This window comes from Haliotis rufescens, unplaced genomic scaffold (assembly GCF_023055435.1).
Source record: "Haliotis rufescens isolate VD_foot unplaced genomic scaffold, xgHalRufe1.0.p SCAF_35, whole genome shotgun sequence".
Taxonomy (NCBI): Eukaryota; Metazoa; Mollusca; class Gastropoda; order Lepetellida; family Haliotidae; genus Haliotis; species Haliotis rufescens.
Genome location: NW_025964057.1, coordinates 1,479,346 through 1,494,418, shown reverse-complemented (window position 1 = coordinate 1,494,418; position 15,073 = coordinate 1,479,346). Strand labels below are relative to the sequence as shown.

The 15,073-nt window shown below is 41.1% G+C and overlaps 1 protein-coding gene across 2 annotated transcripts; it reads right to left on the bottom strand.

The window, feature by feature from the left end:
* Nucleotides 1-1,278: 1,278 nt before the first annotated feature.
* Nucleotides 1,279-15,060, bottom strand: LOC124134392 (spartin-like). Of its 2 annotated transcripts, none has more exons than XM_046499171.2 (7): nt 14,904-15,060; nt 12,253-13,058; nt 10,865-11,236; nt 8,718-8,912; nt 6,913-7,071; nt 5,876-5,966; nt 1,279-4,336 (listed from the first exon to the last, which is right to left on the bottom strand). In XM_046499171.2, exons 2-7 carry the CDS (start codon nt 13,049-13,051, stop codon nt 4,093-4,095), a joined length of 1,860 nt encoding a protein of 619 aa, XP_046355127.2. In that variant the 5' UTR covers nt 13,052-13,058; nt 14,904-15,060; the 3' UTR covers nt 1,279-4,092. The 2 variants fall into 2 exon arrangements, with proteins under 2 accessions (XP_046355127.2, XP_046355128.2); XM_046499172.2 differs by having other exon boundaries at nt 14,925-15,055.
* Nucleotides 15,061-15,073: the final 13 nt, after the last annotated feature.

The window sequence follows — 15,073 nt, the reverse complement described above, 5'->3', positions numbered from 1 at the left end:
ATTCTAGATTTTACTCCTGAAGGCATTTTTTTTGTCATCAGTAATATCAATATGTTACAATGGTACTTGTGATGGATCAATCTTTATGTGGTACTGGTCACGGTCAATGTTTTGTTTGTTGTTTAACGCCGCACTCGGCAATATTCCAGCTGTATGACGGTGGTCTGCAAGTAATCAAGTCTGGACCAGACAATCCAGTGAGTGGCAACATGAGCATCAATCCACGCAATTTAGATCAATGACATGTATCAACCAAGTCAGCGAGTCTGACCACACGATCCCGTTAGTCGCCTCTTACGACAAGCATAGTTGCCTTTTACGGCAAGCATGGGTTGCTGAAGACCTGTTCTACCCCAGATCTTCACGGAACCACAGTCAATGTGGGCTTTCTGGTCAACATGATTCCAGAATGCTGTGCTTGTAGGATCTGATTTCAAACAGGATCTTGTGGTCCCACTGTGTGACCTTGTCAAATCAGTTTTCAAGATGTCCCCTCATACCCCTCACATTTTCAAATACCATGGGGCATTTTAACATTGTGCTGTATGGGCAAGTGTGGGTGCACTCTGGAATATTTGAAATTTTCACATTAATGACCCATGTCAGAACATTCCTAGAGAGAACCCTGGATAGATATAATCAGGTATACACTTGGCATTATGAGTAGTAATTTTGTGTATCAAGGAAAAACAAAAAAGGTGGAGCTGTATATTAAAACATCAAAATCTACAGAAACTTGTGCCAATTTTGTAGAAGAATGTGTCATATTTTGACGGCTTGGATTGCTGTCCATGCTATCAAACTCAACTGTTTTGTCTGACTCAGTTTGATGTCCCTCACTTTTACCAGAACTCCACAATCTTCTTGCAGAATCTGTTGGCAGCATAATGTAGTGGTGTGAGTGAGTGATTTGAGTTTAGCGCCACTTTTATCATTATTCCAGTTATATCACGGCGTGTCAGCTTAATGTGGGGGCAAAGCCTGAATTGATGCAGTTCTCAGACGTTTACCACTTCGGTGAAACCCACGAGCACAGGTATGGTGCTGACAAACCTAGAAACATAATTGGGGCGAACCGGGATTTGAACCCACAATCATAGGTTTCTGGCGAGCCCAAGAGACGCAACTCTGCACAGCGAATCGCGGCGCCTTAGACAACTGGGCCACCCGTGCTCCCATAATGTAGTGGAGTGTTTGAGCTTTCATATTAAAACAGACTCCAAAAAGTACTTGTCATAAGGCATTTGTTGCCTATGACACATAAAAAATGACCATATAGCTGTTAGGAGTTTTATTTTCATTTCAACATAACAAAATGAGGTAACATGTAATAAGCATGAAATAAACAAATCAATTTAACACATATGTCACATGCCATTTCAGGAGGAAGTTTCTTTCCATTACCTCAGGAGATGAATACAACTTGTGAGGAGATAAAACAGTTATTCTCCAAAATAGTTGATTATTACATGTCTTGATGTAATTGAAATACTCCACTTCCTACAGACAAACTTTGATCTAGGTGATGTGACCCACAGAAAGAAAAAAACAAGTGCGTCCATTAGGACAACATACACAGGTTTTGATTGATTACATAATTATTTTATTTGTAGATAATTGTCACATTTTGATGTAACTCAAAATGTACAATCTTTGATCTTATTCATTTTAACTCCAATTGCTCTCCAATTCAATCTTGCATTTACTGATCCCGGTTGGATCCCGGAGAAGAACTATCAAAAGTATGCCATGCCAGGTTCGGTGACTTCAGGTTGGGTGCTCATGCTCTTACCCACTGATTTACCTGGTCACGGCTGCCATCATGCAGATTAAATATTTCTGACTGAAGTTCAACAATAGTCACTCACTCACATTTGTTCTACACCTTGTACAAATTCCTAACAAAGACATATATCTTAAAATCAACAACTTTTATAAATAGTATATGAACTCAAAGTCAATTTGTCCATTGGTTGCTATACTATGAGGTACAAAGAAGGGACAGAACAATATTGGATTTAAAAGTATAGCTGCAAGTACAAAGGGCGTGGCTTCACCTTCCCCTTTGTACTTGCAGTTGTTTCTTTTCATCATGATAAAGAACATTCATGAGTCTTTGATCACAGAAAATTACATATCCCGTGACTAGCAGCATATCCATGTATAAAGTGATCAGTTCTTGCGAATGAAACATTTCACCTTTGACTCAAGGCCCATCTCATTAAAATCAGATCTCAGTTCTTGCTATCGCTAAACAAAGATCTGAGGACATCCCATTACGGGTCACGTCAGAACGACCTTTCATCCGACCAATCAAAGCGTCGCTTACCAGATCATGAAAACGACAGTCAGAATGTGTTTTCTAATCATGCAATCTTGAAAACGTTAACACAGTGTATTCCGAACAACAGTTACAGACCCTACGACCGATTCTGTCAAAATTATAGACTATCTTTCGCTTCCATGGGATAAACATTTGACAGAGGAAGCGTTGCAAAGTATGTGGGAAGCACTGTCATACAATCTCAACAATATATTAGGCATTCCAGATTGTTCGTTTGTTCAGTTTTCAAAATTTTAATCGAGAACTGTGTCAACATATTTTTTCAAGGGTAGTCTGAAATGGAAGTCGCCAGCTTGAAATGAGTACCGTCAAGCTTGAGAAAGCTGCTTTCTAATTGGCTGATGTCGACCTCTTCTTAGTCATTTCAGTGGTCGGTCAAAGTTCTCGAAAGGTCGTTTTGACATGTACTGTAATGGAATGTCCTCAGATCTTTGTTTAGCAGCAGCGAGAACTTAGATCTGATTTTAATGAGATTGAAGAAGAATCAACACATAACACAAAAAGATGATTGCCACTTGCGGCAGCGCCCCCTATAATAGAAGACTACATGTAGTACCTGAAGTAACAAGTCATGCAAGTCTAGTATGCCTTACCAGTGAACATTGTATTTCAACATTTTAAAATACATTTCAAGATGATAGTCAAGCATTTCACAGTAAAATGTCTATATACTTATGGTATTAGAAAGGCTTTTAAATATCCTAATATCTTGCAGTGTCAAAGTAGTCAGTAGCCCAAATGACTAGTACATAAATACCCAGCTGTAATACTCACCTCAACAGAGAGTATTGTTGAAACCCTTTCAAATACAAATACAGTACAGTGGACTCTGTCAAAACCGGCTTTTGTCTAATCTGGCACTGTACGAACTGGCATTATATTTTAGTCTTGGCAGAGTGTATTGATAATGTCATTTATCATCCAAAACTGGCTCCCACAGGAGATATCGCTAGGATGAGATTAAGCGATATCTACACTGTAGATATCGCTGCAATGAAATTACATCACAATGCTTTGCAGACCATTGTTACGTCACTGGTTACCATGACGTCACAATCAAATGACATCACTAATGGCTCTGCTACCGAAACTGTTAGCAGTACTTTTTACACTGAAGTCACTGCTAATTACTGTCTACAAATTGTAAAAGTTGGAAGAATGATGTTGGATGATAAATAAAATCTCACCCGAGTGTCTTTAGATATCAAATATATCAACACTCGTTGATAAAAGTGGCAAAAATCCTCGGCAAGCCTCAGAATTTTTCCACTTTCATCAACTCGTGTTGATATATTTGATATCAAAAGACACTCGGGTGAGATTCTCTATTTAATAATATCAATAAAGTCCGGTCTTTGTCTATAATGGGTTGTGACACAGTCCCAATAGCCAATACCATTGAAAACGCCCCTCCGTAATTTGCAATGAACAATCACTAAACTGTAAGCCATAAACAAAAGCTTAATCAACTAAGAGTAGGCGATCAACAGCAACTGAGTTAACCAATTTCAAACTGAGTGCCCGCTTTACAATGAGATTTATTGTTACATGATCTGTGAATAAAGTACATGTACATATGACGACATGAAAAAATGTTGTCTTGTCTCTTATCAGCATTCTCTGCAAAAAATGTCACTCTGTCGAAACCGTTATTTCCTTGTGATGCCGGTTTAGCCAGAGTTCTCTGTATTGTTGGAACCCTTTCAAACATAAATTACAGTTTCAGTGAACCTGTCATACACCATGTTTCACTGTGGGGGTTTTTCGTGTGAGGGACAGGGATGTTTCTCCCCGTTCAGATCACATCTGTCAGTCTGTTGCTTCTTTGCCCGCTCATCCTGCATGTCGTGTAACACGGCCTTCCCAGCATCCTTTGCTGCACGCTTCGTGATAGCCTTGATGCCGAGGTTGTCTGCGTTGTAGGCTGTCATGGCAACGTTTCCCACAGAATAGAGAGTGTTTTCAGTGAATTTCCCCGCTTCATCGCCATACCTGTAAGTCATAAGAACAAACACAGCTAGCATCATTCAAAATACACTTCACTTCCAACTCAAATACAAGGAACAATTACGCAAGGAAACACATCAGAATATATTTCACACAGATTAAACATGTCAAGCACTGGGCAGCATTACTTCTGAGAGTTTCAAGGGGTTCGGTCCTGCCCCACACTGAAGTACATGGTGCAAGTAACTTTGTTCGAAATGTGCCTCTATTCACCATGCTGTAAAGGGGTACCCGGTGGGAAGAAATGGAAATGCGACTGTTAACCTTCTAGCACCTGACAAGGCAGCTTGGGTTGTATACTCCCCAGGGAGTTGAGAATGAAAATCGACTGCACACTGATCCAATGACCGGGGTAATAATGTTAGCGCTTTGAGCATGCACCGAGCGTATGGAGGTGCTGTACATAACTACACACAGTATTATTAACATTGTTGAATCAAATCATGGCTGCAGCAGTTTGCCAATGCTTGTATACCCTACTGTCTCCTGCACTGTAACAGTGATGTGTGTCTAGTTTTAGTCAGCTAATGAAATTATCATGAAGTCGTTAATATCTACCGGAAGTCAAATGATCCTTCTATATAATTGCGAATCCCATCATTGCCTGATATTGGATCTGCAGAGCAGGGTAGAGCAGATGGCTGCCCTCAAGCGGTGATACAAGTTGAATGAGAAATATTGCCGTTCACGAGATGTAATCTAAGCACTCATTGGTCTGAGAATTGGCTAGTTTATATTTTTTTAGCAGGTGAGGTGAAATGGAGTTCAAGATTATTGCACTGAAAAAGTGATGTCGGGACTAATGCCGGTTTTATAGTGGTAGATACCATATCCGATCTTATGATGGATACCCCACTCAGACACAGTATACTGACGCCAAGTCAACCAGTCCTTGTTTTAGCACCTTAATGCCAAGTGCCAGGCAGGGTAGCAACAAGTACCATCTTTTAACATCTTTTAGTATGATGTGGCCAGGATTTGACCTTCCACTCTCCAGGAAGAGGCTTTATTCACCAGGCTGTGCTTTCATGTTGGTTGGTTGGTTTGTTTGTTGTTTAACGCCGTACTCAGCAATATTCCAGCTATATGACAGTGATCTGTAAATAATTGAGTCTGGACCAGACAATCCAGTGATTATTATCATGAGCATCGATCCACGCAATTGGGATCGATGACATGCATCAACCAAGTCAGCGAGCCTGACCACCCGATCCCGTTAGTCGCCTTTTACGACAAGCATAGTCACCTTTTACGGCAAGCATGGGTGGCTGAAGACCTATTCTACCCAGGAATCTTCACGGGTCTGTCTGGTTTCATGTACTGGCTATAAATAGTGGCTGTCTGTGTCTATGGGTGTGGTAGGGACGTGGTGTATACGAGTCAGTGAATATTGAAGATGTTTGCCCAAACCTCCTGCCTGCAGCTGGAACACAGCATGAACTGGTATCACCACATTCCCCAGAATGAATCTGAAAGCTACAGCATGGTTATTCAAAAAGATGGTATCACTGTCAGACTACCTACTTGTGGTTGACGATGCCAACTGTTTCATTTGCCAGACTCTTCGCCAGGGCCTTCGCTGAAGTCTCCAGCCCCATGTAGACGGTCCCAAACCCTGAAACATAATGTCACTGTACACAGAACAGAAATATTTCATGGATCAGATATAGTTCACTGAAACTTATTTCAGAAGACATTGAGTTCACAGAAGAAAAATGAAGATACTATTCTCCAACTTCTATAGCCCAACTTGTGTTGGTTTCTACAATCAGAGTCAGCTGTAAGTATGGAGCTTACAAACATACTATTTCTCAACTCATTCAAACAACAATTTTTCCATGAGTAAATTGTACAATCTCATTCAATCAGGATTTTACTCCAACTTAATACCTTTTTCCTCGCAATGAAGTCAAAGATTTGAATGAAAAGTCCTACAGCCCCACATGGGGCAGCTATGATGGATACTATGTCTACACCTTAGCCTTAGCACCATTGGAAGTGAAGCATATTCGGTGACCAAATAATTCTTAAAACACATAACTCAGAATGTTCCATAACTGTTGAACAGGCTCCCCTCATGTGTTGATCATCCAAGTAAACAACTCAAGATTTGTTCATGGTTTTTTTAAATATTAAAGAAAGTTATGAATAGCCTAGAGAAGTATGAAACCTGTGGTAACATATACTGCTGGTTTAGAAGCATATCGACCCGTGAAGATCCGGGGTAGAATAGGTCTTCAGCAACCCATGCTTGCCGTAAAAGGCGACTATGCTTGTCGTAAGAGGAGACTAACGGGATCGGGTGGTCAGGATGACTGACTTGGTTGATGCATGCCATCGTATCCCAATTGCATGGATCGATGCTCATGATGTCAATCACTGGATTGTCTGGTCCAGACTCAAATTATTTACAGACCGCCGTCATATAGCTGGAATATTGCTGAGGGCAGTGTTAAACAACAAACAAACAAAAAGAAGCACAAAATTCTAATATTCACATTCCTAATATAAACATGGAAGAACACATTAGAGTTGGCACCACACGTTATCCCTGAACTTACCTTTAAGTCCACTAGCTGCCACCTCCAGCACTCCATCAAATTTGGAGTGTCCATCTTTTGAAGGTTTAAACACCTGCGGCAGTATCTTCTCCCCTTGTTTACGGATGTGGGGCGCCACCTGTCTCCCCAGTGCTGCAGTAGCATCAGCTAACTTGCCCACTGAAAATAAAACATTAGTAGTGATCAATGATTAGTTTCTGGTGCCAACCCCCATCCCCTGAAAACTGAATACCATCTAATTTTGAGTTTCATTTGCACACCCCTTAATCCCAAACACTACGTAACACAAATCTCAAAAGTAATTCAGAATTCACCCAACAAAGGCAGAATGTCGATCAGAGACAAAAACTCATAGAACACGTTCCTATGTCATAAATGGGTACGATTTGAAGTAAATTAACTGAAAATATAGAATATATAAAGGAATTTGTACAATGTACTGATATTTTCTCTAAAATGTTGAATCTTAGTACCAAGTATATTATTTGCGTCCCATGTAGCACACTGCCAAGTTCTGAATATCCTCTAAAAAGATCCCTGAATCCCATGCACCCAAAGCGGGTTGGCAGCCTTATCTATGTGTAGCAATGAGGACACTACCGAAATGAGCTGAGTGTTGTCACCTTGTCTCACTTAGACCCCAATTGTAGATGCACACGGTGGAGTGAGTGAGTGAGTGAGTGAGTGGGTGGGTGAGTGAGTGAGTGAGTGAGTGAGTGAGTGAGTGAGTGAGTGAGTGAGTGAGTGAGTGAGTGAGTGAGTGAGTGGGTGGGTGGGTGGGTGGGTGGGTGAGTGGGTGGGTGGGTGGGTGGGTGAGTGAGTGAGTGAGTGAGTGAGTGAGTGAGTGAGTTGGGCTTTATGCTGCTTTTAGCAATATTTCAACCATAGCCTTGTGGAATACCATCACACATGTAAGCCTTGTTGAATACCATCACACATGTAAGCCTTGTGGAATACCATCACACATGTAAGCCTTGTGGAGTACCATCACACATGTAAGCCTTGTGGAATACCATCACATATGTAAGCCTTGTGGAATACCATCACACATGTAAGCCTTGTGGAATACCATCACACATGTAAGCCTTGTGGAATACCATCACACATGTAAGCCTTGTGGAATACCATCACACATGTAAGCTTTGTGGAATACCATCACACACATAAGCCTTGTGGAATACCATCACACATGTAAGCCTTGTGGAATACCATCACACATGTAAGCTTTGTGGAATACCATCACACATGTAAGCCTTGTGGAGTACCATCACATATGTAAGCCTTGTGGAATACCATCACACATGTAAGCTTTGTGGAGTACCATCACACATGTAAGCCTTGTGGAATACCATCACACATGTAAGCCTTGTGGAATACCATCACACATGTAAGCCTTGTGGAATACCATCACACATAAGCCTTGTGGAATACCATCACATATGTAAGCCTTGTGGAATACCATCACACATGTAAGCTTTGTGGAGTACCATCACACATGTAAGCCTTGTGGAATACCATCACACATGTAAGCTTTGTGGAATACCATCACACATAAGCTTTGTGGAATACCATCACACATGTAAGCTTTGTGGAATACCATCACACATTAGCCTTGTGGAATACCATCACACATGTAAACCTTGTGGAATACCATCACACATAAGCCTTGTGGAATACCATCACATGTAAGCCTTATGAAATATGACCACATACCAGCCTTGTGAAATAAGATCATATATATACCTGGACCTTAACCAGCGCTTAACACACAAATGTCTGTACAGACCTACAATGCAGACACATACCTACAAAGGAGCTGACTTTGACTGCCACATCTGTGGCCTGTCTTGCATATTTGGCTCCCTTCTGTACTTTAGGGTCGATGGGGCGTGGTTTGTCTTCTGGCCGTAGTTGCTGCTGTAGTTTGCCGGACCCGTACCTGATCAGCTGCCCCGCCTTCTGTGCCCCCTTGCCGACGCCCCACGTGATCCAGTCAGCCGCTAACAGCAGACAAGGAAACATTACCTCTAGTCTCTATCACTTCAACTTCTTGTGTGTTGATATTATGCCGCAGTCAGCAATATTTAGCTATATCACGGCTGCCAGAGTCTGACCATGCAAACCAGTGATTGAAATTATTAGCTATGCTGTCCTTAGCTGCCGTATACGGTGTCATATTAGGTTAGCAGAAACATATTTGGCGAGGCGTGTCATCATGTCAAAATGAAAACTTGACACTTACAACACTGCTGATGTCAAAGGGAGACCACTCTTCAAACCTTAGAGACCAACCGAGTTGAAAATTTTATTTATAATCTTTGTCAATAAAGTCACGAACGTGATCTAAAAGACAGATTAATGTCCTTGCACATCACAATTAATGATAGTAAAACACAAAACAGTGTCAAATAATGACTTTCTGTACCAGAGTTTTACTGTGAAATATGTAAGGTGTGTGTTGGAAAATCCAAAATGGTGGTTACTGACGGAATATGGTCTCATATCAGGTCAGTATTAACCATCTTGGATTTTTACTGACGGTATACGGGCTCATGTGGGGTCAGTAGTTCTGCTCTCTCATCGGTCAATCTCACTTTGAGGCATAATAATATTTTAAACAATGTGTGTATGTCACTGACTATGAGACATCTTTAATGCCAATCAGTATTATTCCAACTACATTGCAGCAGCTTGTAAATAATTGAGACTTTACCAAGCATGAGCAATTATTCCAATCTCATTAAATCAGACCTTAGTTCTCGCTACCGCTAAACAAAGATCTAATGACATCCCATTAGGGGTCACGTCAGAACGACCTTTCATCCGACCAATCAGAGTGTCACTTACCAGATTATGAAAGTGACAGTCGGAATGTGATTTCTACTCATGCATCCTTGAAAACTTTAACACGGGGTATTGCGAATGATAGTTACGGGTTTAACTACTGAATCCATACAATCTAGACTATCTATTAGCCATTCCAGAATGTTCTTTTGTTCAGGTTTCAAATTTGTAAACAAGAATTTGTCAAAATTTGTTTCGAAGCGTAGGCGTCAATTTGAAATTAGTGCCGTAACGCACGAGAAAGCTGCCTTCTGATTGGTCATTCCATTGGTCAGTCAAAGTTCGCGGAAGGTCGGTCTGACATGACCCGTAATGGGATGTCCTCAGATCTTTGTTTAGCGGTGGTGAGAACAAAGATCTGATTTTAATGAGATTGCAATTATTCACGCTGTCAGGATATGATGACATACAATCAGCAGTTCACACCGAAGCTTCTTCCTTAGCTCTGATAATATCAATATAAAGTGTCAACGTCAGAGATTAATCATTCTGGATTATCTGCTGAAACAGATTCCATTGGGCATGAAAGGCAAAATGGAATTGAAAATGCTATGTACAGATCACTGTATACCATTGATAACACCAGGCGTTCACACAAAGGGTAAGCATGTCCTGCTCTACCGCTAGCACCTGCCACTCCCACAATTCGCATGAAAAAGAAAGCGTTTGTTACCTGGGGTAAGCATGGGGTTCCCCCAGAATCCCCCACACATTGTGCCGATCTAAAGCCAAGGACTAACCATCTTCCCGAGGCAAGGGGGTAAACTGACTGTAAAAGTCCATTTTCCACCCTTGCTGAACTAGGCTGGAATGTCTGGGCTCATGTAGCACCCCCAGCGAGCACCTTGATTAAAAACATGACAAGATTTGGAAAATATCGGCATGTCAGTTTACGAACCGGATGTCGATTTTGATTGGACTATGCATAGACTCGTTAGTCCAGCCAAAAACTAATTCCATAATTTCAGCCAAATTCGGCAAGGGTGGAAACTTGACATTTAAAGTCAGTTAACGCCCCTTGTCTTGGGAAGATGAGTACTAACTGGTGAGTGCTATGGTTCAGCAACAATATTCGAAAAGTGACAAAATGCACACGTCAACTTCTCACCTACAAGAATTCCCTTTGAGATTTTCCCGGAGGTTGTGTCTGACTGCACACCCTCCCTGTGACCTTCACCTTCGCCAGACTGAGGAGCTCCCTCCCTCTGCTCAACTGGTGCACTTGGAACCTGCTCCATTGGTGCGCTTGGGAGCTGTGGGTAGGTGACAGGCGCTGGTTCCACACGGGACATGTGAGGGTAGGCAGGTGCTGGCTCAGCGTGAGGTACTTGAGGGTAGGCTGGTGCTGGCTCTGAAGGAATTCCCTCTGGGGAAATGACAACTTGGTCCTCCATCACTGTCAATGATCGGAGAAGGTGTTCAAACTTCTGTCTCTCCTCAGCATCCATTGTGTCTGGCAACATCAACCCCACTGCAGCTCCTGAAGAGTCAATGTTTAAAGAGTAAGTAAATATTATCATGTCTCCGATACATAAATTATCTTCTACAATGAATAGTTGTACCAACAACCCAGCACATTTATTCGAGGATAATAAGATCAAATTTATGGATATTTTCTAAATAATCATAATAACACCATCTTTCTGAGGCAAGGGAGTTAACTGACTGTAAAGTTTCCACCCTTGCCGAACTCGGCTGGAATTTATGGGCCCGATTGTAGCACCACCAGCGGCTATTATGAGTTATGTCCCTCCTATTGACCAATCAGATCCCATCTCTCAAATCATTTCCATTTGCTTCAAACAAAATGGCGGCACCCAGTCTAGACGATCTGATTAATAATCAAGATCTATATTGAAACAAAGAGGGTCTTATCTTGCGAAGTGCATCAAATTATTTAAGCACCTTGATTAAAAACATAAAAAGAATCGGACTATATCTGTTGTCACCCAGTTGACGGTACACATGCTCTGCAAATCCAGTAGTCGACCGAAATTTGAAATGATGGTCATAAACCAAATGTTGATTTTGTTACGTGATTTTGATTGGACAATGCATAGACTCGTTAGTCCTGCCAAAATATAACTCAATAATTCCAGCCTCAAAGCTTTATAGTCAGTTAACTCCTTTGCCTAGGGAAGATGTGATAACACGGTGCTAATTTTAAGCTGGATTTGATTTTACTGTAGACATAATATAATGGCAAAATTAGCCATAATGTCATATTATCAGAACATCTTTTATAAAAGTAGTGGACAGAATCCAAGAGTAAATACAATCATAAAGCAAAGTAAGGATTCTTTCCCTTTCAGTCCAAAAATAGACTGATACACCTGATAAATTATTGCCATAGCAACATTGAATAATCAATACATATTCACTGAGGTTAGTCTGAGGTACAAATCCCATCCAAGAAGTCCCCTTGATTTTCATGCTTAATTTTGAACACTGGTCCTGATGACCAAACTAACTGTATAAAGAATCAGACTGACACACCTGGGACATCAGACGATGTGTCGGGGAACATGTAGGCCCCGTACGTGGTCCTCAGTGACGGCGACGTCCCCGGAATCAGTGGATACACCCAGTCATTCACCTGCATAAACGTCGGTGGCCTCTGGGTACTTCCGCTCTGCTCATCCCTGAACTTAAACACCGACAAGGAACTGGGATACGATGGAGCGCTCACGTAACCTTGAGGTGTTATGAAAAATATCTGCACGCCATCTGCGATCTCAAATGTTCTGACTGCATCTGCATGTTGTGTGAGATCCCCATTCTGTCTCTCATCATTCATGATACTGTCCCCCAAACTCATCATCATGGCGTCCCCAGGGGCCATGACGGGACTGGACACACCGGCGGACATGGCCTCGTTGTATGAAGGGGGAGAGTCCTGCCTGGTTCGTTCCTCCACATCCGGATAGGCCCGAGCAGCAGCTTCTTCACTCTCTATGGACTGTATTCTGTACTCAATTTGAAGTTTGGTTTTTGTCATTTTTTGCTGCATTAGTTTGGCTGCATTTGTATCATCAGCTGTAAAATTAAGGTTTTCACAATCCATAGCCATTGCTTGGTCAATGAGGTGCAGCGCCTGTAGATACTCCTCCTTGGCATCCAAGTCTCTCCCTCCCTCATCCAGGGACAGGGCTTCATCCACATGCTGGTGAGCTTTACTAAAAAGCTTCTTGAAATGAGAAAATGTACTTCTCTCGGCTGAAGTTAAATTGGGTGGAGGTGGCCGAGGGGGGCGTGGCCTTGCTCCTTGTTCTCTTGGGACTGGGGCACATGCCATGTTGAATCTGAAAATTCAAAGAAAAGTAAAATGCTATGCACATCAAAATAATAATACAAGGCAAGATATTACTTTGACATTCTATAATGCCTACAACATGAACATGACTGTTTATTCTTGATGACTCTTTGTAGACAGGACTATGTTTCAGTGTGATGTGTCAGCTGGTTAAAGCACAAGTTGTTATGACAGGTACCAGAGTTACCCATTGGTGATGTTCACTGTTTGCAAGTGAAGACATGCCAACATTTTGGGAACATCAATTTTAAGTGATTGCATAACTGTAAAACTGCTTGTATATTTCTTTCAAACAGTTTTCTAATCCTACACTTGATCCAATATTGGCTTATTAATTTAGGGATGGGTATTTGAGGTTAACAGTGTATCACCATATGCACACGGCTGTATTGTGACACGTATCACAATCTATTGTATAAATCTAAATTTTGGAATTCAGAAGTAATTTGAAACACCAGTGTATGAATTGAAGTTCATAAATGGAACAAAACAAGATGCTGGTACAACATAATGTTTACTCATTCAATAAATATGCTCCAGGTGCATGCTATAACATTAAACATCAATGCGATCATACAAATCACTATTTGAAATCACCCGATATACCAAGCATGAAAAAACTATGTTGTGATACGTATCGTGGAAAGAATGAACCTTAACTGACCCATCAAAGAAGTTAACTGACCTATATACCGGTATTACTGCACACCCTTAATCATTATGGAAGTCAATATAATTGCGTAAATTTGGAAAAACCAAACATGGGTGTCATCGCTGCTGTCAGTATCCTGTCATAGCAAAATATTAACACGATAGTTCACATCTCATTTGGGGTTTGGATGTCTTCAGAAAATTACAGTTTTCTGTGTGTCGCCTGCAGCCTTGAAGGTATTCAATTCTCACCTGTCAGCCGAGCATATCATACTGACAATGCCTAATTAAGATCCACAACAGCAGTTGTTTTGCCACATACTGTGTAGTAGAATAGTCTTTATTTTCGTGTCTATGCAAAGCGCTTTGTTTTGTGCCAGTGTTTTGCAATTTTCTTTGTTTTAAACAGTTTTCACCTGTTAGGATTTTTCCGGCTTCTACCCACAATGCCTGTTTTATCTTACTTCTCATATCGGACTGACAAGACCTGGATTTCCAATTTCCAGTCATCCATAGCAGCATGGTATAAATTGTTGGCTGCTTTTATCTTTCAGTTCATTCTATTCCTATGTCCCGGTTGGTTGTAGGCTATGTACAATTTACAGTCATTACGGGCCGGTGAAGATTCGGGGTAGAATAGGTCTTCAGCAACCCATGCTTGCCGTAAAAGGTGACTATGCTTGTCGTAAGAGGCGACGAACAAGATTGTGTGGTCAGGCTCGCTGACTTGGTTGATGCATGTCATCGGTCCCAATTGCGTGGATCGATGCTCATGATGTCTATCACTGGATTGTCTGGTCCAGACTCGATTATTTACAGATCACTGGAAGATTGCTGAGTGCAGTGTTAAACAAACAAACAAACAAACAAACAAATAAAATGTAGCACTTTATCAACTTTTCATTTAAAGGAGTCGTAAAATAAGAATGCTTTCATAATTACACAATCTTGATATCACAATTTGACAGAATTTCATGAATAGAAGGAATTTGAAAAGAAAAGTAACTGATATTTCGAACAGTATTTCACTTGACCCTAAAGATGTCTTATGGCACTTTACACTCTGGCTCTGATTTTCATCAATCACAGAGTTCGATTTAGGCCTAGTTGTGTACAAGTTATCAGGTAACATTAAACAATATGTTTATGACATTCAAGCAAACTGACAAGTACCCTTCATTACCTTCAAATCTACCCGTGTTACCTTTGGACTGAATCCTCAGATGTTCTATATCATCCGATGTAAGTTCTGACTAACTATCACAAAACTGTTGCACAAAACATATGACGCACTGTCAACAACACGGAAGTGATTACTCTCGTCAGATTTATATCGGAATGGTATAACAACTC